The 24,910-nt window shown below is 42.9% G+C and overlaps 1 protein-coding gene across 1 annotated transcript; it reads left to right on the plus strand.

The window, feature by feature from the left end:
* The first annotated feature begins 1,872 nt into the window (after positions 1-1,872).
* Positions 1,873-23,522, plus strand: HMGCS2 (3-hydroxy-3-methylglutaryl-CoA synthase 2). The gene is made up of 10 exons (XM_010353818.2): positions 1,873-2,062; positions 6,143-6,597; positions 11,476-11,601; positions 12,179-12,343; positions 14,042-14,207; positions 15,916-16,086; positions 18,126-18,232; positions 18,844-18,969; positions 20,993-21,104; positions 23,060-23,522. Exons 1-9 carry the CDS (start codon positions 1,959-1,961, stop codon positions 21,097-21,099), a joined length of 1,527 nt encoding a protein of 508 aa, XP_010352120.1. The 5' UTR covers positions 1,873-1,958; the 3' UTR covers positions 21,100-21,104; positions 23,060-23,522.
* The last annotated feature ends 1,388 nt before the right edge of the window (positions 23,523-24,910 follow it).

Genomic DNA, 24,910 nt, shown 5'->3' on the forward strand with positions numbered 1-24,910 from the left:
ATTGAAGGTTTGGTAGGCCAGTCCAACAGAGAGCACAAATGGCAAAGTGTGTGCAAGGGATTGCTTATGGTGAGGCACCATGGTTAATCTGAGCTGGGTAAGGAGAGAAAAGAGGTGATGAGGTGTAATAAATGGTAAAAATGTAGAGGAGTCAGTGGTGGTCTCAGTGGGAGAAAAAGGTGTGGGGGTACTTTAAACAGGAGCTGGGAAGATAGAGGTGGTTGGAAATTGCAATGCATGAAATTAAAATGTTGGAGGTGGCATAAACACTGTAATAACAAAGTCCACATTATGACTGTAGAGTGGGAGGCTAAAGTCATGTCCATCAACATGGACATGGACATGGGAGCTTCAATGAGAGGCTAGGGCAGGTGAATTATCTTATGTGGAGACTGACATCTCACATCCATTGCGATGACAGATGGTGAAGAGGAAAGTGGTGATCTATGTGCTTAAATTTTATGACTGAGGGACAGTGGAACATGACAGTTAGTTGGCTGCAAGAATAAAGGGCACTGGGTGGCACAGACTGCAGCATGTGCTTTAAGACAGCAGGGTTTTTGAGAGGAGGAAGTAGAGATATACCCTGGAAGTAATAGTATGAAGCAAAGAGGATACAGGCCTTGTTGTAAGCACTTAAAGTGTGTTGGATTGACAAGAAGCAACAGGTATTTCAGAGAAGAGATTGGAAATGAAGAATTTCACTGATGACAGAACTTTGCAAAAGGCTCAGTGTAAGAGCAGGAGGTGACAGAGCAAGGTAGGAGATTGAGTTAGAACACCACCACACCAAGATATATGGAGATAAGAATTTAAAGATAAGACGGAAGACTTAGATATCCTGGACTGCTGGGGGCACCTAGACATTCTCTGTCTGTAGGAACATGAAGTCAACCATATCCCCCTAAAGCAGGAACCACTCCAGCTCTTTTCTGTGTTCTCTACAGGCTCATATTAGACAGGGGGTTGGTGGTAGGGATAATTGAATGAACTAAGGAGTGAATGCATGATTCTCGTAAAAGGTAGAGGAAGATTGGTGCTGTGGGAGGAGTGGAGGGAGACATTCATTTGGAAAATCAGATGGCAAGAGCCTTTTTATTGAGTAATAGAAGAGCAAAGCAGAAAGACCAGAATCTGGAGTCAAAAGACATGGTTGAGTTCTCATTCTGCAACTTCCTAGCTGTAGGTCTTTGGGAAAATGACTCCTTTATACATAACTCTGACCTCATCTATAAAGTAAACCTTTCCTCCTTAGGAGATTGAGCTTCAAACTGTCACCTCTTTGAGGCTCCTGTCCCTTTACTATAACAGTAATTGTATCCACTTGGAAATTGTGTAGAGCTGTACAAATAAAAGGGTGGACAATAAACAGGAGAAATATAGTAGGTTCCACATACTCTAATACCCAGCCCTTGGCCTGTGTGCCAGCACTCACTCCCAACTCCTTGAAAAGCTACTATTAAAAAGAGTTTCCCTTTGGTTTTGAAAGATGTTTCTTATAATGCATAGCACTTTAAAATAATAACAACTAACACCACAGAGAGGAGTGTGGAACACCCAGTGAGAGTAATACAGATAAGGAGCCAGGGTCTAAAACAAGCCACATAGGATTACCTTGGGACGTGATACAACAGGGAACATCATAACCTCCCTGCTTAGATGGTAGGGCAGAAACAAGGCTGTCACAGAGCCTGATGGAGTAGGAGGAACCACGCCCAGCCACACATGCTCAAGAGCAGGGCAACTATGTACATGTTGGAGAGATGCTGTTTGTCTTTGACTCGCCCATGTTCTGAGTGAGCCCTTTGGCCCAGTTTTAGAAGCAGACTGAGCCACGGTGAGTAGAGGCGGGGCTTAAGGAGGCAGGAGTCCTGGGGCTTTATAAAGCCCTGTTGGGCACCGCTGGGCATCTCTTTCAAGGTCTGTGAACTGCTGGCTTTCTCCTTGCTCCTCTGGAGATGCAGCGTCTGTTGACTCCAGTGAAGAACATTCTGCAACTGACAAGAGTGATGCAGGAAGCCTCCCTCACACCTGCTCGCCTGCTCCCAGCAGCCCACCAAACGTGAGTCACTTTTTGATAAGCATTTTGTAACCAGTAAAAGAGACAGAGGGCCTGCTCTTGGGGAAAACTGACTAGAATCCCACTCAAAATTTGGCAAGGCTTGTGCACAGAGGCCTTAGACAAGCAAGTTAACTTTACAGGGTCTCAGTTGCCTCATCTCTAAACAGACAATCTCTTTCAGCTGTAGAATGAGAGGAGCCCAAACCTCTGACACATGCTGTGTTTGTGAGCAATGGCATCTTTTACTCCATCAACTGCACGAAGCAGTAGAAATATCAGTACCAGGGCCACAGCTCTCCTCTCTCCACTACCATTCCAACCTTTACCCCTAGCCTCTGCCAAGACCCTCAGGACCCTGTGCCAACTGCAGTGTTAGTAAAACCAGTGACTTTAAATCACTGCAGCAGGATCAAAAATGGACCGAGGATAAGAAGCTATGTTTGTCTTGTGTTCCAATTTTATGAAAAGGGGAAATGTGTGTTTATGTGTGTATGTGTACATGTTCTTTGCAAGAACAGGCACACCCCTTTTCTTTGTAAATACTCCCTGAATGTGGCCCAAGTGCTTATGTTTTCCATAGTCAGGGATGATGGTAATACAGCTATCGTTAGTGTCTCCAGCTCCCAGCCACCTATGTGTTGCTGTCTAGTCCCCAAACAATTCACTACACATTGGGACTGGTTTTATATTCTATGACTACTAAATATTTAGAAAAATGATTTTGATCTAGTGTCTTTCCTTGCCAAATACCCAGGGAACCTGGGTGTATAGATGTGCATGGTAGGGGCTGATACATGTAGCTTTCTTATATTCTTCACTGTGCTACCATCACCTCACTCTCCCCATGCACTGCCAAGCCCTGCATGTTGGTTAAATGTCCCAGCTCAGGATTTAACCTGTTTCTATATTTGTGAAGAAGAGATTGATGTGGGTTTGCTTGTTTCGATAGCAATAGTTGGCCATCAGCCAAAAGACACACATCAATCCTCCCCGACATTCTGACTTCCTTGGTTCAAACTCTTGGAATCATTCACATTTCCCTTCTGGTATATTTACAGTTCATCCCATTAGGCATGGCTTGAACTAATATTGCTTTTCATGAGTCATCTTTTCTCTCTATGTCTAATCGCCTTTAATCCAACCCACATTGGCTCTAACTCCAATCTAAAAGTGACTTCCATCTCAGCATCTGCTTTGCTGTCTTCAAAATTAGCAAGACTTGTGCCCTCCACGTCCTGTATTTCTCACGTATTGTCTCCCTGCTCCCCTACATATCTGCATCTCCAGGGTTCCTTAGTTGTTCAGTCACCCCCCGCTGTGGCCACTGCCCCTTCATTCCCCTCCAGTTCTTCACTGGCAGAAGTCTGCATTGCCTCAAATGCAGTCTCTTCCATGAAGCTTCCCTGATCCTCCAACCCACTGAAATCTCTGCTTCCTTTGAACTCCTGTGGATTTTGCCCACATCCCTCTTGTGGCCCTGACCACATTCTGCCTTGAAGTTGGGTTATATGTGTGCTTATCATTCCTCACACTGGTCAAGGAGGTCTCAAGAACCTCGCCCTCTTCTTTTCTTTGTCCAACCTCTTTGTTCAACCCTCACAACCCCTTCCCAGCACAGTGCCTGAAATGTAGTAATAATTTTGAAACACAAAGAAGGAGGCAAGATGGAACACAGAAGGAAAGATGTGGTACATGTTCTTGAAGTGGGCAACACCAGGAGAAAATGATTTAAAATTACACAAAGTGATCGTTCTTTAGAGAAAGCACAAGATGAGAAGGATACTCTTAACTACGGTGGGCTGAAGCTTCCGAAGCCTCTATGTGTTAATTTTCTTCAAGGCTTTATAATCCATTTCTAGAAATAGCTCCCCACCAAGACAGCTACAAAAGTTACCAACTGACCCATTCTAAGCTTCTTGCAAGCTTAGATTTCTAACTGGGAAGAAAGGGAGGGAGTCAGCCCAGAGAAGGCAGAGTGAGAACGAGGCTGAGAGAAAGGCAGCCAAGCTGGCAGTACAAGCACTGGCTAACCATTAGCTCCTAGGTACTGGGGAAGCTCGTCTGTAAATATTTGAGAGTACAAACTCCAGTTATTTGGAGGGCGTCAAATAAACAGGGCAGATAAATAAACTCCAAACCTCTCCTGTCAGATATAATGTGTATTTATCACTTTGCTTCACTATCTTGTGATCATATGATCCACTTTTGCCTGACAGCTGTCCTTAAAAGTGACCTTCCTGCTGGGAGAATTGGGGCTACCAGAGGCTCAGAATCCCAAAGGTGATTGATAGACACATTCAATCTGAGTTTCAGCTCCTGTAGAATGGAGCTAAATTTGTAAGCCTGGCACCCAAGGCAGTGAAGGGACAGAATATTTCTAACACGTGATAAACTATGAAGTTACCTGAGCGCATCACTTTACCAGTGTGTGCCTTGGTTTTACTATCTATAAAATGAAGAATGTTGCTGAAGTGAACAGAAGGTAGGAAGTACTTTTGTATGGGAGCAGTACAGAGATCACCAAGTTCACCTCCCATATGCTCCCATACAAAAGGGAACATAGATTTTCACCGGGGATGTTAAGAATCTGGGTTGAAGAAATGTGGATTGGTCCAGAAAAGAAATAGATCATCTCTCCCCTCTTCTGCTGACCCCTTTTCCCTGCCTTTTTTCCCTCTGCTCTCATTTAGAATTGCTCTTTCTGCTCTCTGTGTTCCCTGTATATTTAGCTGTAAAAATGTCTGCCTCTTTCACTGGGCTCTGCTCTCTTTATGGGCACAATGCATGTCTTATTTACTACTGTGTGTTTGGACTAGAACTGTGTTGGGTGTGCTCAATAAGCATTGGAAGGCCCAATCAGAAAAATCAGCTAGCAGAAAACTTACTTATAAGTAGGAAAACAGTGGGTATATTCTTGTGTAGAAAAAAAGAAAGAAGAAAGAGAAAGGCATATAATTAGAGGTATACTTTAAAAATGAGTAAAGATTGTATCTTTACTCATGGTGATGTTGAAAGATTTATACAAGCCCTATAAGGGCTTATAACATGTAGAAGTAAAGTATATGACAATAATAGTTCAAAAGGATGCAGAGAGTAAATAAAGGCAACCTAAAGTTTTTGCAGTGTTCCAGATGTAAGAAGTATTAATTTAAGTAAGATTTCAACAAGCCAATTAAGCATGTTATAATCTTTAAGGTCATCAGTAAAAGGAAAAGAGGGTATAAGATGAATAATAAATATTTACTTAACCAAAAAGGATAGGGAAAAGGAGGAATAAAAGAACAAAGAACAAATGAGACAAATAGAAACAAATGAAAAAATAGACTTAGTTCCGGGTGGTGGCTCATGCCAGCACTTTGGGAGACCGAGGTGGGCTGATCACGAGGCCAGGAGATTGAGATCATCCTGGCTAACCCATCTCTACTAAAACTACAAAAAATTAGCTGGGCGTGTTGGCAGGCACCTGTAGTCCCAGCTACTTGGGAGGCTGAGGCAGGAGATTGGCATGAACCTAGGAGGCAGAGCTTGCAATAAGCAGAGATCACGCCACTGCACTCCACCCTGGGTGACAGAGTGAGACTCCTCTCAAGAAAAAAAAAAAGAAAAAAAGAAAAAAAAAAGACTTAGTTCCAACTATATCAGTAATTACAACAAATATAAATGGATGAAATACTCAAATTAAAACACCACTATTGTTAGACTTATTAAAATTTTTTTAAAGGACTAAAAATATACACTGGTTACAAGAGAAGTATGTTAAAGATAAAGACTTTAAGAAGTTGAAAGTAAAAAGGGACAGAAAAAGACATACCATGCAAACAGTAAGCAAAAAGCTAGTGTAGCTATATCGATATCAGAAAAGGAAACTATGCCAAGAATATCACAAAGGTGAAAAGGGAAATTTAATAAGGATAAAGGGGTCAATTCAATGAAAAGATGTAACAATACTAAATTTGTAGTCATCTGATAACATAGCTTCAAAACATCTAGAAAATTAATTAAATGATTGCTATATTACTGTCTTTTGAGGAAACTGTCTACAGACCATTAGTGGGAGTTTGATTGTTATGTCTATCACAGGTTTTCTACAGCCTCTGCTGTCCCCCTGGCCAAAACAGATACTTGGCCAAAAGACGTGGGCATCCTGGCCCTGGAGGTCTACTTCCCAGCCCAATATGTGGACCAAACTGACCTGGAGAAGTATAACAATGTGGAAGCAGGAAAGTATACGGTGGGCTTGGGCCAGACTCGTATGGGCTTCTGCTCAGTCCAAGAGGACATCAACTCCCTGTGCCTGACGGTGGTGCAACGGCTGATGGAGCGCATACAGCTCCCATGGGACTCAGTGGGCAGGCTGGAAGTAGGCACTGAGACCATCATTGACAAGTCCAAAGCTGTCAAAACAGTGCTCATGGAACTCTTCCAGGATTCAGGCAATACTGATATTGAGGGCATAGATACCACCAATGCCTGCTACGGTGGTACTGCCTCCCTCTTCAATGCTGCCAACTGGATGGAGTCTAGTTCCTGGGATGGTATGTACTGCCACGAGCCTTATGTAAGAAAGGTGCTGGGATTGGAGGCTGAATATTACCAGTTTTGCTTTTCAGTTCCCCAGGTGGCTTCAACTAGTGAAGGAAGGACAATACATTCACACAGCTGCTGCTATCATCCAACAATAACCACTTAGGCTCATATAGCTTTACACAGTTAGGTAGCATGTTCACATGGCCATTCATTTAATTCTTACAACAGCCTAGGAAGTGTGTATTATACCAGATTTATAGTTGAGAACATGGAAGATCTGATATTCTACACAGAGTGAGTGGCAGAGGCAAAAATGCCAAACCACATCTGATATATTCCCTATTTTACTGTACCTGTTTCTCTTAAACATGTCCTAAGTCTCTGAGAGAGAGATTGGTGATGTTGAAAGATTTATACAAGTTTAGATGTTCAGGAAAAAAACACCCTCGTAGAAATAGGCCCAGAAAATCACAGGATAGACTGTGAATATTTCTCCTCTTTCTTCCTTAGCTGGCTCCTCGGATATCGCTTTTTGCTTAACGTATTAACATTACCTTGTATCTTACTTATATCTTCTCCCAATGCTATACTGGAGGACAACCCTTGTTGTTATGGCAAGAAACAATTCAAGGGAAACAGTACAATATGAGAGTTTGAAGCCATAGCTCTATCAATAAACAATGATAAATTCCCTAACCTTTTGAGCCTCAGGGTTCTTATATGCCTATCTGCCTTGCTTAACTCATAAGAGGACTGAATAAAATAATTCATAGAAATGTGAAATTTTCATAAAGATATAAAAAAGTGTGTTGGCAGTAGTTAAGACACTGTATTTACTAAGTTTGAAACTAGGGTTAAAAATCTTAGAAACCATGATGAGCATTAATTATAAAATTAATCAAAAAGCCTTAATATTGGCAGAGTCCTCAGAGATTATCTAATTCAATATCTTTTGCCTTAGAAAAAAGAGGTCAAAAGGAGTTTGACAGTTTATCTCTGTTCATGCAGCAAGACAGTGCAATTCCAAAAGTCCATTCCATGCTTTTCCAACTGCCCTACCTGGCTCCATCATTAACAATTCCACTGACATGGGATGGTCCAGTCTACATCATCAAGTCTGTTCTTAAAGTGCCTCTCCTACTTGGTACTTGTATTACTACCTGTCTAGTAACCCCTACCACCGTTACCACCAGATATGTCCAACCAATTATTTAGTTGAGGAGTAGAAATGAAAAATAAGGGGCATTCACCAGCCTTTAACCTAAAATCAAAGAGCCTATTCTTGAGATCATTGTCAGCCTTAAGCATGCCATTTCAAATGAGTAGATTCTTCTGAGGGACTGGGTATTCCACAGATGGGGTTGCAAATGCATCTTTTTTTTTTTTTTTTTTTTTTTTTTTGAGACGGAGTCTTGCTCTGCCGCCCAGGCTGGAGTGCAGTGGCCGGCTCTCAGCTCACTGCAAGCTCCGCCTCCCGGGTTTACGCCATTCTCCTGTCTCAGCCTCCCGAGTAGCTGGGACTACAGGCGCCCGCCTCGTCGCCCGGCTAGTTTTTTGTATTTTTTAGTAGAGACGGGGTTTCACCGTATTAGCCAGGATGGTCTCGATCTCCTGACCTCATGATCCGCCCGTCTCGGCCTCCCAAAGTGCTGGGATTACAGGCTTGAGCCACCGCGCCCGGCCGCAAATGCATCTTTTAAAACAAATATGGTATCTTGGTATAAAAGTAAAAGTTTTAAAAATAAGTTATTGAAATGTGAATTTTTAGTTTGTATTTAAAACGAAAACACCTAAGCTTGAGCCTGGACTCTCGGACTATATACCCTGCAGGTGACAGCAACCACCAGGACCAGAGGATGCCAGTGTGAATGAGAACTCTGCTTCTGACCTAACCAATCATTCACCTGGGGACCCTCAGGTGGGAGGGAGTGGCTCTGAGACTCAGGGAGTTCTGAATCACTCCAGAGAAAAGAGGAGGGCATGAGGAAAGAGAAGAGTATTTCTGGCTCAGATTAGCTGGGAGTCCCCATGTTTTCTTGTCTTTTTTTAAAAAAATGAAAGTAATTAAAATTTGTATTTGGAAAAAAACATACCCATACACAAAAGTATATAAAGTGAAGAAAAACTCAGCCGGTCGCGGTGGCTCATGCCTGTAATCCCAGCACTTTGGGAAGCCAAGGAGGGCGGATCACAAGGTCAGGAGATCGAGACCATCCTGGCTAACACGGGGAAACCCCGTCTCAACTAAAAATATAAAAAATTAGCCGGGCGTGGTGGTGGGTGCCTGTAGTCCCAGCTACTCGGGAGGCTGAGGCAGGAGAATGGCATGAGCCCGGGAGGTGGAGCTTGCAGTGAGCCGAGATCACGCCACTGCAGTCCAGCCTGGGCGACAGTGAGACTCCGTCTCAAAAACAAAAAAAAAAAGTGAAGAAAAACTCCTCATTTGACCACCCCCCCACCGTTACCACTTCCCAAAATTTAACACTAGTGGTTTCTTTGTATTCTTCCAATATTTTTTTCTAGGTCCTACAAGTATACACGTATTTATTCCATTTTAAACCTTGTATAAAATATTCCTCATCTCTTAGGTCTTAGAGATAATTCTGTATCAACATATATAAGGTCCATCTGATTATTTTTAAAACCACAATATTCTTTGATGGATATGCCAAATTTTATTTAATTAGTCCCATATTGTTGAATATTTAGTTTTTTTGCAATGATAAATAAGGTTTTAATGAACATTGTACAACAGCTTTGTATGCTTTTGGCATTGTATTATAAGAATAAATTCCTAGAAGTGGAATCTCAGGATAGGTTGATCTAAAAGTTTGATAAAGTATGCCAAATTCTTCTCCAAAATGTTGTACTAACTTACATTACTACAATGTATATATTATCAAACTTTCCAATCTTTGTTAATTTAACAAGTAAAATTATAATGTTTTTGATTTGCTTTTCTTTTATCATAAGAAATCTTGAATATTTCTATGTTGTTTATTGGCTGTTTTTCTATTATATAGTTTGCCTTTTTAAAAACATTTTTTAATTTTTTTAGACAGAGTCTCGCTCTGTTGCCAGGCTGAAGTACAGTGGCAGTAATCTCCGCTCACTGCAACCTCTGCCTCCCAGGTTCAAGCAATTCTCCTGCCTCAGCCTCCTGAGTAGCTGGGACTACAGGTGCCCACCACCGTGACCGGCTCATTTTTTGTATTTTCAGTAGAGATAGGGTTTCACCGTGTTAGCCAGGATGGTCTCGATCTCCTGACCTCCTGATCCTCCCTCCTCGGCCTCCCAAAGTGCTGGGATTACAGGCGTGAGCCACCATGCCCGGCCTAGTTTGCCTTTTTAGTGAAACTTTTATAAATGAAGATAAACTGCTTTTTGTTGATCGTAAGTACTGTAAATACTTCCCCAATTTGTCTTTTGACTTTGTTTCTGATAGAAGGCTTTGATTTTTTGGTAATCAAATTTACTGGTCTTTTCCTAAATGGATTCTAAATACTATTCTATCATTTCTAAAATTTTCAAAATGTGTGTGTGTGTGTGTGTGTGTGTGTGTGTGTATACAGGTAGAAAAAAGTATTGTTTTCCCTTAATTTTATGTATATAAAATTATATATACTTAAATATATATTATATATATTAAATATACCAATATACATATACTAATATATTTATATATACTAAATATATATTTACATTTATATATTTTGTATGAATTATTTTTATACGTATTTTATACATATTTTTTATATGAATTATTATATATATTTATATATATACACACACATATGTATATACACACACGTGCACATAACATTGGGGAAGAAAACAATACTTTTTCATTGATGTTGGAGTTGGGATTATTATAATTCTTAAGAGAAGGTTCCTGGATTTCAGTGAATTTGGGTTGGAGTCCTGACTCTGAATCCTTATCCTACCATTTATTAGCTATGTGGTTTTTGGGCAAGTGGCTTAGATTCTTTAGGCCTCAGTTTCTTCATCTGTAGGATGGGGATAACTGTATCTGCTATATAGATTTATCATGAGGATTAAATTATATGGAAATATATCTCCCAAAGCAGTGCTGTGGGTGAATACTGGGAGCTTCCTCACAGGTCAGAATACTAAAATTACCACAATATCTCACCCACAAACTCGAGTTTTTGGGACAGTACTTCTGACAGATGAAAGTGGAACACATAATAGTCAAGACCACAATTATTTATTGAATACTAGTCTGATTATCATAAAGTTAGTGACTATGAATCATTTACTCTACATAAACTCTTTTCACACTGAAAGTAGTGCCATGCAATTCAAGGCACATGGCTCAGGATCCAGTCAGAACTGGGTTTGAATATCAAAATCCATATTAACTAGGTATGTGACCTTATACTAGTTACTCAGTCTCTCAGGAAGGCAATGTCTTCACTTATGAATGTGGATGTTACCTACCTCACTGGATTGTTTGAAGAATTGTTTAAGGATAACTAGTGTCCTACTAGTGTTAGTTTCCCTCCCTGTCCTTTACCTTCTATGATTTAGGATATAATTTCAGGATCATGGAGTGCTATAAGGAGATGAGTACAAACACAAACCTGAATTTTCTCCAAAAGTGTCAATTAACACATGTTTCACTGGAATCAGAGACAGAATTCTGTATAAATGAGCATTTTACAGAGTGTCAGGATGCTAAATTTTGACTTTACATTTCAAATGTATCACGAATTGCACTAGAACATAAGCTCCATAGGACTGGGATTTTTAATTTTGTTTATCACTCTATATCTAGGACCTAGAATTGTGCCTGGTACACAGTAGGCACTCAGTCTACTCCAGATTTCGTTGTGATGGTAATTATTTCTTGTTTCTCTTTATAGGTCGTTATGCCATGGTGGTCTGTGGAGACATTGCCGTCTATCCCAGTGGTAATGCTCGTCCCACAGGTGGGGCCGGAGCTGTGGCTATGCTGATTGGGCCCAAGGCCCCTTTGGCCCTGGAGCGAGGTTTGTAGTAAACCATTACCAAGAGGCTGTGCATGGCATAGCCAAGAACATAGATCCTAATCCCATATTGGCACACCTGCTACTCAGGGCTAGGGTATGGGTTTGAGGATGGTATTGCTTGCCTCTAAAAAGGGCTGATCTATGGAGCAGAGGGAGGAGAGGAGAAATAGGAGAGGGGAATCCACCAGGTTTCCTCTCCTGTGTCATCAGGCATTGGGATAATGATGCATGAAATGAGTGGTGCAGATACTGGTGAGGAACCTTAGGGAACTGGCAATCGAAGATTAAAATAGATAACTGGATATAAAGCACAAGTCTTTCCTTTGAGACTCTTGGCTTCTATTCCAGGTTTTGTTAAGCCCATGTAGGTGAGGAAAGGCAAATGTACATCTCATTTGTGTAATACCAACAACCTGTCCAACTCCTTTTGAATATGCGAGGGATGTTGAATGGGCTCGAACTTGGACATGGGACACAGATAATGACCAGAAAGCTCTTTTTACATGGTTCTGTCATCCTTTGCGCTCAAGGTAGGCTGCATTGTGTGGTCTCTGAAACCCCCTGTGTGCCTTTCCAGGACTGAGAGGAACCCATATGGAGAATGTGTATGACTTCTACAAACCAAATTTGGCCTCGGAGTACCCATTGGTGGATGGGAAGCTTTCCATCCAGTGCTACTTGCGGGCCTTGGATCGATGTTACACCTCATACCGTAAAAAAATCCAGAATCAGTGGAAGCAAGGTATGCGATTCAGAGGGCAGACAGTGGGGGCTCTATTTACATAGGCCAAGAGTTTGTACCCAAAGGCCATGGCAAGGTCTCTTCTCTCCTGCCTTGAAAATAATGTCAAGAGAATTGTTTCCTGTCCTCTTTCTTACACTCTTCCCTGGGTCTATGCTAAAATCCATTTGGATGTCATTCAAGTTCAGATGTAAAATGGCTTCTAACTTGAGCTAAATAAAAGAAAGTAAACAATCCAGGGCAAGGCCCCCAGTATGAAACCAAGGGGTGTCAGCCACTTGGGGAGACGGCATTAAGAGGCCGGGCAACCACATTCTACAGTGGTTGGCATTTGTTTCTGGTTAAGTCAGGCATGGTTTGGTGTTTGGTTTGTAGTTTACCATCTTTTAAAGTCTGACGTTGAGAAATCGTACCTATATTTTCTATATGCTAAAGTGTTGTCAGTGATTTTTCTCTTTGTGGTGCTATTGCAGGTTGATTTTATTTTCACCTTTAGTTTTGCAATTTCCCTGCTGAGAAATATGTACTGCTTTCATAAGCAGAAAAGAAGCAAATAAATCTTCCTTTTAAAATACAGAGAAGCAGGGAGTGGTGGTTTATGCCTGTAATCCCAGCACTTTGGGAAGCTGAGGCAGGAGGATCGCTTGAATCCAGGAATTTGAGACCAATGTCGGCAACAAAGCAAGACCCTGTCTCTAAAAAAAAAAAAAAAAAAAAAAAAAAAAAAAAAAAATACAAAAGTTAGCCAGGCATGGTGGCATGAGCCTGTAGTCCCAGCTACTCAGAAGGCTGAGATGGGGGTAATTGCTTGAGAACAGGAGCCCATACAGTGAGCTATGATCAAGCGACTGCCCTCCAGCCTGGACTACAGAGTGAAACAAACCCTGTCTCTAAGAACATATGACTAAATAAAAATAAATACAGTTAAACCCACTTTAAAGAAATAAATAGTATTCTCGCCTGCTCAGGCATGCCCAGATGGGCATCCGCAAAAGACAGACTGCAGTGTGGGAGAAGGCATGGATGCCTTGGGGGTGGCATAAAGAGCTACCTCTTGTCTCTTTCCACTGCAGTGGGTGGGAGACCACCTACTAGAGGTGAACCTTATGGGTAAGAAGTTGCCTTGGGCCTCTCTGCCTCTGTCTGTCTTCTGTAATTGGTTATTTGCTCTTAACTCCTCTGAATTCTTGTGGCATTTAAATTTTACTCCTTATTTGCATATGTAATGTGACAGATGAGGCTTTGGATCCCAGCACTAAAATGTAATCTTTCCTAAGGGCAAAGATTGCATTGCATTCCTCTTCAGAGTGAGAGAGACAGTCTGTAGAGTAGAGTCAGAGACATCTGAACCTGAATCCCAAACTAGCCTTTTTAAAGTTGGGTTACCTTGGACAGATGACAATGTTTTGGAGACTGGTTCCTCCTCTGGAAAATGAAGAAAATTATATAACACAAGGTTGATTTGAGATGAGTATCATAGAGACTGGTAATAGTAGACACAAAGACTTTGCTTCTTTCCCCTCTTTCCTTGTTAGTAGAGAGTGCTTAGTAAGTGCATGTAAAATGAATAAATAAAGCTTACATGCATTTGCAGGAGGTGGGAGGCCTGGAGAAACTTGGCACAGTTAAATCTCAGGGAGGAGATCTAAATGGCTCGCCCCTCATGCCCCATCCTTGCCTTCACGCTTCCTCTTCCAGCTGGTAGCGATCGACCCTTCACCCTTGATGATTTACAGTACATGATCTTTCATACACCCTTTTGCAAGATGGTCCAGAAGTCTCTGGCTCGCCTGATGTTCAATGACTTCCTGTCAGCCAGCAGCGACACACAAACCAGCTTATACAAGGGGCTGGAGGCTTTCAGGTGAGTCCTCTTCTTGGGGATCCTAGAGGCTGGTAAGGGGTGAGCAAGAAGGAGGCTTCTTCATGCCTTGAGTCTGGACCACCAGCACCCTTGTGGCGGACAAATGGCAATCCTCCAGCTAAACAGGAACGATCCTAGGTCCTTCTGCGGGGTAGTGGGTTATTGCCTGGGTAGGGCCCTCCATGAGTTAATGCAGGGAAACACAGGAGATCTGGCAGCACTGCAGGATAAAGGGACAGTAAGAAACTACAGAGAAGAAAGAAAGAAAGAGAGAAAGGCAGAAAGGGAGAAAAGGAGGAAGGGAGAAAGAAAGAATAGCTAAATCATTCAGTCAATACACATTTTCTGAACATGTTATGTGCTAGACATCGTACTAACCTCTGAGGATACTAAAATGAATGTGACTCCATGATCCCTGCCCTAGAGGATCTCACAGTCTAAACAGACACAAAAACGTAGAAGTAAATGATCACACTAGGGGTAGCAATTTGCGAAATGTCAGGTCCCATTCTCACTTGTCATTGTCTTAATTCATGTCCTGCTTTTTGCTTCACTTTCTTCCATCTATAAAATGGGGATATTCCAGCTCACCCCCTTAGATATGAAAAAGCAGAAGGAATGCTGTATATTGACTCACCACACTAATCACTAATATTTACAAAGAAATATCTTCAATATAGTTTCCACTGGGAAAGGAATCTTTCCCTTTCTTCTTGGTACCTGTTTATTTCAAATTTCGGTCAATTTTATCAACAGTAGAATAGGCTACCAAGTGTAGCCCCTGTTACTAACTAGTACTCCTAACCCTGCCACTAACTAAAACGTCAAAATTAGCACAAACACTGCTTGTAAGACCGGCCCTATTGAAACAAAAAGTATAACGTATACCAAATACACTAGTTTAATATCTTTAATATATAAAGATATTATCAATAATAAAATAAATACCCTAATAGAAAAATGAGCAAACGATATGAACGGAAAATTTTCTCAAAGAAGAAATGTGTATGATCACATTTTAAATATGCATGTTGATTAATAAAATGTTTACTCAAGTTACCATTTTCTCCAGATAGTCTTTTTAAAATGTGAATACCCAGAATTGTCAAGGCTATGGGAAAATGGGCAGTAGTGGATGTGTAAATGGATCAGGTGTTTTGAGGAGTAACAGAAAAGCATGAAGCCAAAGCCTTAAAGATGTGCAACCTTTGGGCTCAGTAATCCCACGTGTTTAAAAGAACACCTACCTATTCACTATAGTGTTTTAACTAGCAAGGAACAGGAGCAGGAAGATAGGTTAACGTGGGGTACATCCTGTCATGGACTATTCTTCGGCCTTTACAAATAATGTTATAGAATGTCATGGGAAAACACAGGCGTGCGCGCGCGCACACACACACACACACACACACACACACAGTTAAGGAAGTATGCTAACCACAACACATAGCATGATTTTCTTTCTAATTTTCTAGTAAACTGTATAAAAGTAGGGATGGATTCCACCAGAAAAATATGCTATTAAGTGCTCTCTCTGAATGGTAAGTCCATTAGTGGTATGTTCTCCTTTGGGCTGTTCTGTATTTCCAAATATTGTAGAAAAAAACATGCGCCAAAAGTCTTCTCTCCAGAAGCTGTTACTTTTCCCCCTTGCTCCCTCCCTCTCCTCCCCTGGCCTCTCACATGGCTACCTCTGGCTGCCTCACAGGGGGCTAAAGCTGGAAGACACCTACACCAACAAGGACCTGGATAAAGCACTTCTAAAGGCCTCTCAGGACATATTCGACAAGAAAACCAAGGCCTCCCTTTACCTCTCCACGCACAATGGGAACATGTACACCTCATCCTTGTATGGGTGCCTGGCCTCACTTCTGTCCCAGTGAGTACTGTGTCTGGCTCTGTGTCCTACATGCACACCCCCAGCCTCCACCACCATGGTCTGCGGGGTCAAAAAAGTTGGGTTTCTCTTCTGGCTCAGAAATTTAAAAGAAAGGAAGGGGACTAGTATGGTGGCTCATGCCTGTAATCTCAGCATTTGGGGAGGTTTAGGCGGGCAGATTGCCTGAGCCTAGGAGTTCGAGATCCGCCTGGGTAAAGTGGTGAAACCTCATCTCTACAAAAATTAGCTGAGCATGGTTGTGTGCACGTGTGGTCCCAGCTGCTCGGGAGGCTGAAGTGGGAGGATGGTTTGAGCTCAGGAGTGGAAGGTTGCAGTGAGCCATGATTGTGCCATTGGACTCCAACCTGGATGACAGAATGAGACCCTGTCATAAATAAATAAATAAATATAAAAGAAAGGAGGGGAGGGAGAAGGCAGGAAAAGGAAGGAAGATGAAAGAAACTCGTACCAAAGGTGTATGTATAGGCGGATTTACGGTCTGTATCAGACAGTGGTCTCCAAAGTGAAGTACATGATGTCAAGGGATGGGCAAGATCTGTTCAGGTGCATGAAGAAAACTGTAGCTTTTGTATGCATATTTTTGTCTCATTTATTTAAAATCTCTCTACTTAGTAGAGCATGGTGGTTAAATGGGTCTGACGTTAGAGCCCACAACTTGGGTTCAAATTTTTTTAACCACTTATTAGGGTTGACCTGGGACAATACTTAACCTCAATGCACCTCACATTCCTTATCTGTAGCATATGTGCAATCACGATACCTGTGTTCTACTGTTTTTATGAGCATTAAGGATCTGAATGAAAATAGCAGTGCTCAGCGGGTGCTCAAATGTTGGATGTTATTTCTATTCATTTTCTGTTGTGTGGGTTTTATAAGGAAGTGCTGCATATAACATAGGAAAGGGCTAGGTGAGGTGGCTCATGTCTGTAATCCCAGAGCTTTGGAAGGCTGAGGCAGGAGGATCTCTTGAGCTCGGGAGTTTGAGACCAGCCTTGGGAACACAGGGAGACCCCATCTCTACAAAAATTGTTTAAAACAATTAGCCGTGGATGTTTGCGGTGGCTCACGCCTGTGATACCAACACTTTGGGAGGCCAAGGTGGGAAGATCATCTGAGGTCAGGAGTTTGAGACCAACCTGGCCAACACGGCAAAACCTCTTCTCTACTAAAAATACAAAAATTAACCAGGCATGGTGGTTCGCGCCTGTAGTCCCAGCAATTCGAGAAGCTGAGGCATGAGAATTGCTTGAACCCGGGAGGCAGAGGTTGCAGTGAGCTGAGATCGAGCTACTGCACCCTAGCCCAGGTGACAGAGTGAGACTTGTCTCAAAAAAGAAAAAAATAGCTGAGTGTGGCAGCTTGTACCTGTAGTCTCAGCTACTCAGGATCCTGAATCCTGAGGTGGCAGGATCACTTGAGCCCAGGAGGCAAAGGCTACAGTGAGCCATGATCACACCACTGCACTCCAGGCACTCCAGGCTGGGCAACAAAGCAAGATTCTGCTAAAAAAAAAAAAAAAAAAAAAAAAAAAAAAAAGCAGGAAACAATGCTTATGGGTGAACTTGATCAAATTATTACTCACAGGGGATGATCAAAAAGTTATGACTGCTGAACCATTACCAGTCAACATGTGAGCCTAAAGGGTGAGTCCAGTGGTCTGATCTCCACTTGGAGGTACCTTCAGAAGGTGCTGAATTTATCCTGTCCTCACGAGAGGGTAGAAGCTCTATGTACACCAAAAATTATCTTGTGTTTCCTCTGCCTTATATAGCTGGGATATTAGCTGCTTTCCTTTTGGCAAGGTTTCCTACACATAGGCCTGTCCCTGAGGTCTACCAGAAGTCCCTCTTTATGTAGGGTACCTGGAACCCATTTTTAGTTGTGTGAGGTAGACAGGGAGAATATAGGGATGATAGGCTGTTTTTCTATTTGCAGCGCAGAATATATTTTATATATATATATATTAAATATATATATATATATATAATGTGTTTTTTATTTGATTTTTTTCCCCATAGCCACTCTGCCCAAGAACTGGCTGGGTCCAGGATTGGTGCCTTCTCTTATGGCTCTGGTTTAGCAGCAAGTTTCTTTTCATTTCGAGTGTCCCAGGATGCTTCTCCAGGTGAGTCTCATCTTTCTAGTAGGCATTCCTGACAAGATTCATTTGGTAGAATAACCATCTTCTTCCCCACCGTTGCCGAGGCTGCCATCTTGACAGAGTTAATGTTATTATTAATAGCAAAGTAAATCACTGAAGGGATTTAAGCATGGAGGAAGTTGGTTTAATTTATGTGTTTAAAGCACTTCTTTGGCTACTACTTAGAGACTAGATTGAAAAGGAACAAAGGTGGATATGGGGAAACCACTTAGATTGTTCCAGTAAATAGTTCAGGCAAGAGGTAATGGTTGCTTGGTTGCAATTGATTAAAGAGAAGTTGATGGATTTGAGATACCTAATAAGAATTTATTGATTATTTTGTGATTGATGTGATTAAGGACATGCATCTAAGTACTATGTGGCATACACCTTGACTAAATCAGTGTGTCTGCCTGCCCGTTTTGCTAACAAGTATGTTTGCTTATCATTTCTTGGTATTCTAAGCCACACACACCACACTGCACGGTCCTCCAGGGTGTAACCTCCCACAGAACCTGACTCTCTGTTGGACTCGTGATTGGCAATAGTGATAATGACAATGAAGAAGGTATAACAATCTTGCTTTTGCTTACCAGGCTCTCCCCTGGACAAGTTGGTGTCCAGTACATCAGACCTGCCAAAGCGCCTAGACTCCCGAAAGTGTATGTCTCCTGAGGAGTTCACAGAAATAATGAACCAAAGAGAGCAATTCTACCATAAGGGTAAGAAAAGGGGCAGGAAGAGAGGAAGAGAAGGTAACTCATCTCAGACTCCATTCCAGTAGCTGGGAGTCAGGGATTCCTCAGAAATCTAGAATGTAGTAGTCCAGGGTCAAGACTTCTATGAGATATGGTTGGGAGAAGATTTGCTAGAAGATCTGTTGTCCAAAGGGGCAATAAGTGGTTGCGAAAATAGAGGATAGAGTTGGGAAGAGGGAGGCAGGATGCAGCTTCCTAGTATAGAATATAGCTAAACACCCAGAATGTGTAGTCCCATGGAAACCAGAAGTATAGTCTTTGAAAATACTGTCTGCAACAGTTGAAAGAGTGCAGACTGGCCGGGCGCGGTGGCTTAAGCCTGTAATCCCAGCACTTTGGGAGGCCAAGATGGGCGGATCATGAGGTCAGGAGATCGAGACCATCCTGGCTAACACGGTGAAACCCCGTCTCTACTAAAAAATACAAAAAGCTAGCCGGGCGAGGTGGCGGGCGCCTGTAGTCCCAGCTACTCAGGAGGCTGAGGCAGGAGAATGGCGTAAACCCGGGAGGCGGAGCTGGCAGTGAGCTGAGATGCGGCCACAGCACTCCAGCCTGGGTGACAGAGCGATACTCCGTCTCAAAAAAAAAAAAAAAAAATACAAAATTAGCCCGGGTGATAGAGCGAGACTCCGTCTCAAAAAAAAAAAAAAAAAAAAAAGAAAGAGTGCAGACTTTGGAGCTAGATATCCAAATCTAACCCTGAGCTGTGCCACTCACTAGCTGTTTATCTTTGCAAAAATTGTTAAACTTTTCTCAATAGTCTTATTTCTAAAATCATACTGATTTTGCAGGATTTCCAAACAAATTAAATGAATTGCTCTACATAAATATGTTATCAACTAATATTACTGTCTCCTCCAAATTGCCCTCTTTCTCCACCAAACATAAAAACAAAATATTGCCCCAAAAGTGACAAATAAAAGGAAAATGAAACCCAAAGGTAATACTAGAGAGATTAGTTAGTGGTTTTAAAACCATGGTACTGCACAGTTTTACCATGGTTTCTATAGGTTTTATATATATTCTCAAGCAAAACTTGAGATACATGTTTGTAGCATGGTCTCAAAAGAAGACAGAATATATGGAATTGGAAATGTTCCAGAAAACCTAGACCTAATGGTCACTGATCTCTTCTGGACCAATGGATATGTTATAGCAAAGAAAGACAATGAAAATAAAAATAGACCCAGGCGCAGTGACTCACATCTGTAACGCTAGCCCTTTGGGAGGGAGAGGCAGGTGGATCACTTGAGGCCAGGAGTTCGAGACCAGTCTGGCCAACATGGTGAAACCCCATCTCTACCAAAAATATAAAAAATATAACCATATGAATATAATATGAAAAAATAAAAATTATATAAAAATTAGACGGACGTGGTAGCACACACCTGTAATCTCAGCTACGTGGGAGGCTGAGGAGAACTGCTTGAACCCAGGAGGCAGAGGCTGCAGTGAGCTGAGATCACACCACCACACTCTAGCCTGGGTGACAGAGTGAGACTTGCGTCTCAAAACAAAAAAAAAAAAGAAAGAAAGAAAAGAAAAATAGGACCTCTAAGACAAACATTAATGGACAAAGCACTGAAATACTGCAATGAATCAGAACCAGAAAATTTAGTTTAGAAGGAAGTGTCTATTAGGAAACAGGAAGCTGGGAATTACATCTCAAAGTAGGAACTATTGGCAAAAGGATGGGATGAAGATTTCAGTGGAGGAAGGCTATGTTTACTGTGGGAAAATGTTGTACTCTTACAATAAAAGTCTTAGTAGCCTTTTATTAAGGCCTTAAGTGCTAGATTCAAGATGGCCACTCCTCTGGTTCTGCGGGTCCAGTGTTCTATTTGGTGGACTAAGGGTGACCTTGCAGCCCCTTTCAGCACAGCCAAGAGAGCTTCACTGTGGAGGTGCAGACATTTTCATTACCATTTTCTCTTCCAAAAACTCATACAACTCTTTGTGAGTACTGCCTCTTCTCCTCATTCCACAGTGAATTTCTCCCCACCTGGTGACATAAACAGCCTTTTCCCAGGTACTTGGTACCTGGAGCGAGTGGACGAGCTGCATCGCCGAAAGTATGCCCGGCGTCCCATCTAAAGGTGGTGAGTGAGAGTTTGCAGAGTTGGTGGCATAAAACCCTAAAGTCTTCCTCTGGGTAACAACACAGAGAGAGAGGGTGGGGACTTGTGCAGGGAGAAGAGAGTTTAATGGAAGAGGATTGGAGTGAGAGGAGAAATGGGAGCATTATTTGTGGTATTTTTAAAAGGAAAAGCAAGTATTCAGAATAGGAATCTTGTAGTTTGGGAACATTAACCAGGCCAGGGAGGGTTCATAGCTTTCAAACTAATCAGAAGTGGAGATTTGCACCATAAAGACCAATTAAAACTCTTGAGGTTCTTTGCCTTGGAAGGCAAAAGCTTGAGGGGAGAAACATGTTCTGAAATCTTGAATGTGAGAAATAAGAGTGGGATTTGTTTTCCTGATCTGCTGAAGATACGAAGCTCTCCTAGAAGAAGCTTGACAGATTAGCATTCAGAGCATCTGTTGAGTGAACAGGCTATGAACCTGAACCTACAGAAATCATTACTCTAGGGGGATGAGATCAACAGATCTGATGAGCAACGGAACAACCAAGATGAGCAGCACCAAAGCCTCAGAAATGGTACACACCAATGTGTGGGAGGCAAATTCATAAGGAAATGACTTGGTTGAAGAGTCCCTTAAAGCCAGGCACTTCCGCTGGAGGGAGTTTTAGGCTAAGGGTCGTGTAACAATTCTTACATCATGGGATTCCTTCTGGGGAGAAGCAGTGAGGTTCAGGAAATTCATGGACACAAGGATAGGGAGAAGAGAGCAAAATGAAAGAGGATTGTGGGGAGAGGAGAAATGGGAGAATGCTTTATGATCGTTTTAAAAGGAAAGCAAACATTCAAAATAAGAATCTTGTATGAACCCAGGTAGCTGCCTTCAGTTGACCAAATAGGTAGGATAAATAGAATGATAGAGTGAGAAGAGATTTATTTTACATCCGTAAATTTTAATTAGTGCAGTCTCCATGCTCAAGTTTTTAAGATTTTCCCCTCCTTTTGGTAGATGGAGAGGGAAGAAGAAAAAGGTGTGTCGAGGCAGGGATGGAGCAGAGGAAGAGAGGGAAGAAGTCAGTGGGAGGCGGAGATGCACAGATACAGCCACCTGAGAGGAAGCAGAAGTGCAGCTGGAGGGATCCTGGTTTCATTCCTCACCGCTGGGATATTCGCAGGTGCTAGGCTGCTGCAGCCCAGGTGTTGTTAGGGCTAGGAGAGGTGGACAAGCGGGCTGGGGGCCGCAGGATGCCGTTGAGAGGGCGAGCTCAGTTAGCAGGCCCTGAAGACTGTGGTACTGCCTGGGAGCCTGTGTGCGTGTTGGAAATATGGTTCTTAAGGGCAGGTCAGTAGCAAAGGGGCTGTTAAATGTGTCGACTTAGTTCATTTATCAGAAGAAGAGTGGGAGAAATAGGGAGGGAGTGGGGAAAGGGAGAGAGAAAGGTTGGGGAGAGACTCAGAGGGAGGGGGAGAGAGAAAGAGAAATTTGGAATTTTTAAAGGAGAATTTCCACATCGGGCTCCCTCCCTCTCATGGTAGACAAGCTTCTCACAAGTGCTTAGGCAGCATTATACCTGAAAAGAGAAGCTGGAACTCTTGAACTTTTCTCATGTTGATTATTAATATGAGCAGTGAATTTCCAACAATGAGATTTTAGCAGAAATGAAGGGCTGCTGTCGATGCAGAGCTCGTGGTGGAGCGCTACAGTTCTCTGCACTGCCCTAGCCTGCCCCTTCTGCTTTCGTATCACAGGCAGATGTGCAATGGGGACATTGCCTACCCCAGCCTTGGCTCCAGTAGCATTGGGCACAGATCCTTCAGGTGTTCAGGCTTGGCCCTGGGTGCATAGTGGGAGCACCCTCAGGATACATTTAGGAGAGCCCCTCTGTACAGCCACACCTCGGGCAAGAAGCAGGCACTGGGGGCAGGGTGCCCAAGAGGAGACCCATAATTGAGTGATCTTTTGTTTATTTAAGTTCTATAGATCCGTGGAGAGCTTCCTGGGAAACGTATGCTAGCAGAGCTTCTGCCCGTGAATCATATTTTTAAGATCCCACTCTTAGCTGGTAAATGAATTTGAATCGACATAGTAGCTCCATAAGCATCAGCCCTGTAGAGTGAGGAGCTATCCCTAGCAGCCCCTTCATTCTTCTCCATGCTGTAATCACTGTCCTGGGCTTGTGGTGCTAAGGACTAGGGGTCCTTTGTGAAAGAGCAAGATGGAGCAATGGAGCGAAGACCTCTTCCTGAGTCACTGGCCTCCAGAAATGTGCATGCAGATCAGCTGTTGCCTTCAAGATCCAGATAAACTTTCCTGTCATGTGTTATAACTTTATTGTTATGAATATTGTTAAACTTCTGTGCCATTCCTGTGAATCTCCAAATTTTGTATCTTGTTCTAAGCTAATATAGGGCAATTAAAAAGAGAGAAAGAGGAAATGATTCCTGTGTTTCTTGGAACCCAGAATACAAACCCAGCTAACAGGCAGCAAGCCTACTAGACCTCCTGGGTCAGAGGGCTGGGTCCTTGCCTCACAGGCTGCCTCTGTCCCCTTGCAATTCCATTCTATTTCTGCCACATGCCAAGTACTATGACAGAGACAAGGCAAATAAGAATGGTAGAACATAGCTTCCCCCAGCCCTGATCTAAAGACACTGCATAGACAGAGAGCAGCAGACAGGGGCCAGCAGGAGCTGTAGTTAAGATCTTCTTGGTCATTCCTTGCTGCTGTTATTTGAACAAATAAACACAGGGCAAAGGTTAACAAATTTTTGCCTTCTACAGCCAAAAGTAAAAAAATCAATAAATTTTGATACCTGGCAGGAAATTATTCCATTACAGGATCTTTCCCCCTTCGGGGAGTGCACTGCTTCTTCTAGGGTCCTCTTATAATGGTTCAGGGAGGTGGGGATTGAATTGAGGAGGGGAGTGGGAGGAGAGGGAAAGTATCAGGGTGTTGTCATCACTTTCTTTTAGAAAGTTTCCTCCGCCAGCCCCGTGAGGAAAGAGCACCGTGGAAAAGAGAGAGGATCTTTTCCATTGGAGGGGAGCAGACCTGGTGGGGGCAGGGGAGAAGCCTTCAGGGAGCGCTTAAAAACGGCCCCATGGGAATGAGAAGCTGGGTCTGTTCCCTTCACTGTTTTTCTCAAGGCTGTTCGTGCCACAACAAATCCCGGATAAGCCCCAATTTGTTCAGCGAATCCGGCATCAGCTGACTGCCTTCCCAGGCCTCTCTCAAGGTGCCTGCAAAACTCTACTCATCACACCAGCTGCGGCCACCACTTAACAGCCTCTCTTTGCTTCCCTCCTGCTGCCTGCACCTTCTCAGCAAGATGTTTAGGGGCCCTCAACCTGGTTGGCATCCCTAGCAGAACAACATGTGCCTTTCGGTGTCCGTGTGCAGGGGAGAAAAGCCAGCATTCATCTTAGCTCTGGAGACAAGAGGCCTTGGGCCTGGCCTTCTATCCACACGGGAGCTCACTGTGGGGTGTTGGTGCTGAAACTGCCTCCCTCAGCCTCAGTCAGCCTCAGCAACCAGAACTTCCCATACGTCCTGCATCAGAGGCCAGGCCTGTCTCCACTAGGGAAGCATTTGAGCACAAATAGGATATTAAACATATTCGACAACCAGGTTGTCAAGGGCTGACCAACTGAATGGACACTGCCCACACCCCGCACACCAGCTGGGCATCAGCACTGGTTCACCCGCAGGGCATTAGTCTTTGCCACCATTGCATGTGCAGAGGCCCCTGGCTCCCTCCAACTTCCCTTATTCACCATCTTTTATACTGAGCCCGAGGCCTTCCTCTGGCAGCTCTGGGACACT

Source organism: Rhinopithecus roxellana, chromosome 8 (genome assembly GCF_007565055.1).
Source record: "Rhinopithecus roxellana isolate Shanxi Qingling chromosome 8, ASM756505v1, whole genome shotgun sequence".
Taxonomy (NCBI): domain Eukaryota; kingdom Metazoa; phylum Chordata; class Mammalia; order Primates; family Cercopithecidae; genus Rhinopithecus; species Rhinopithecus roxellana.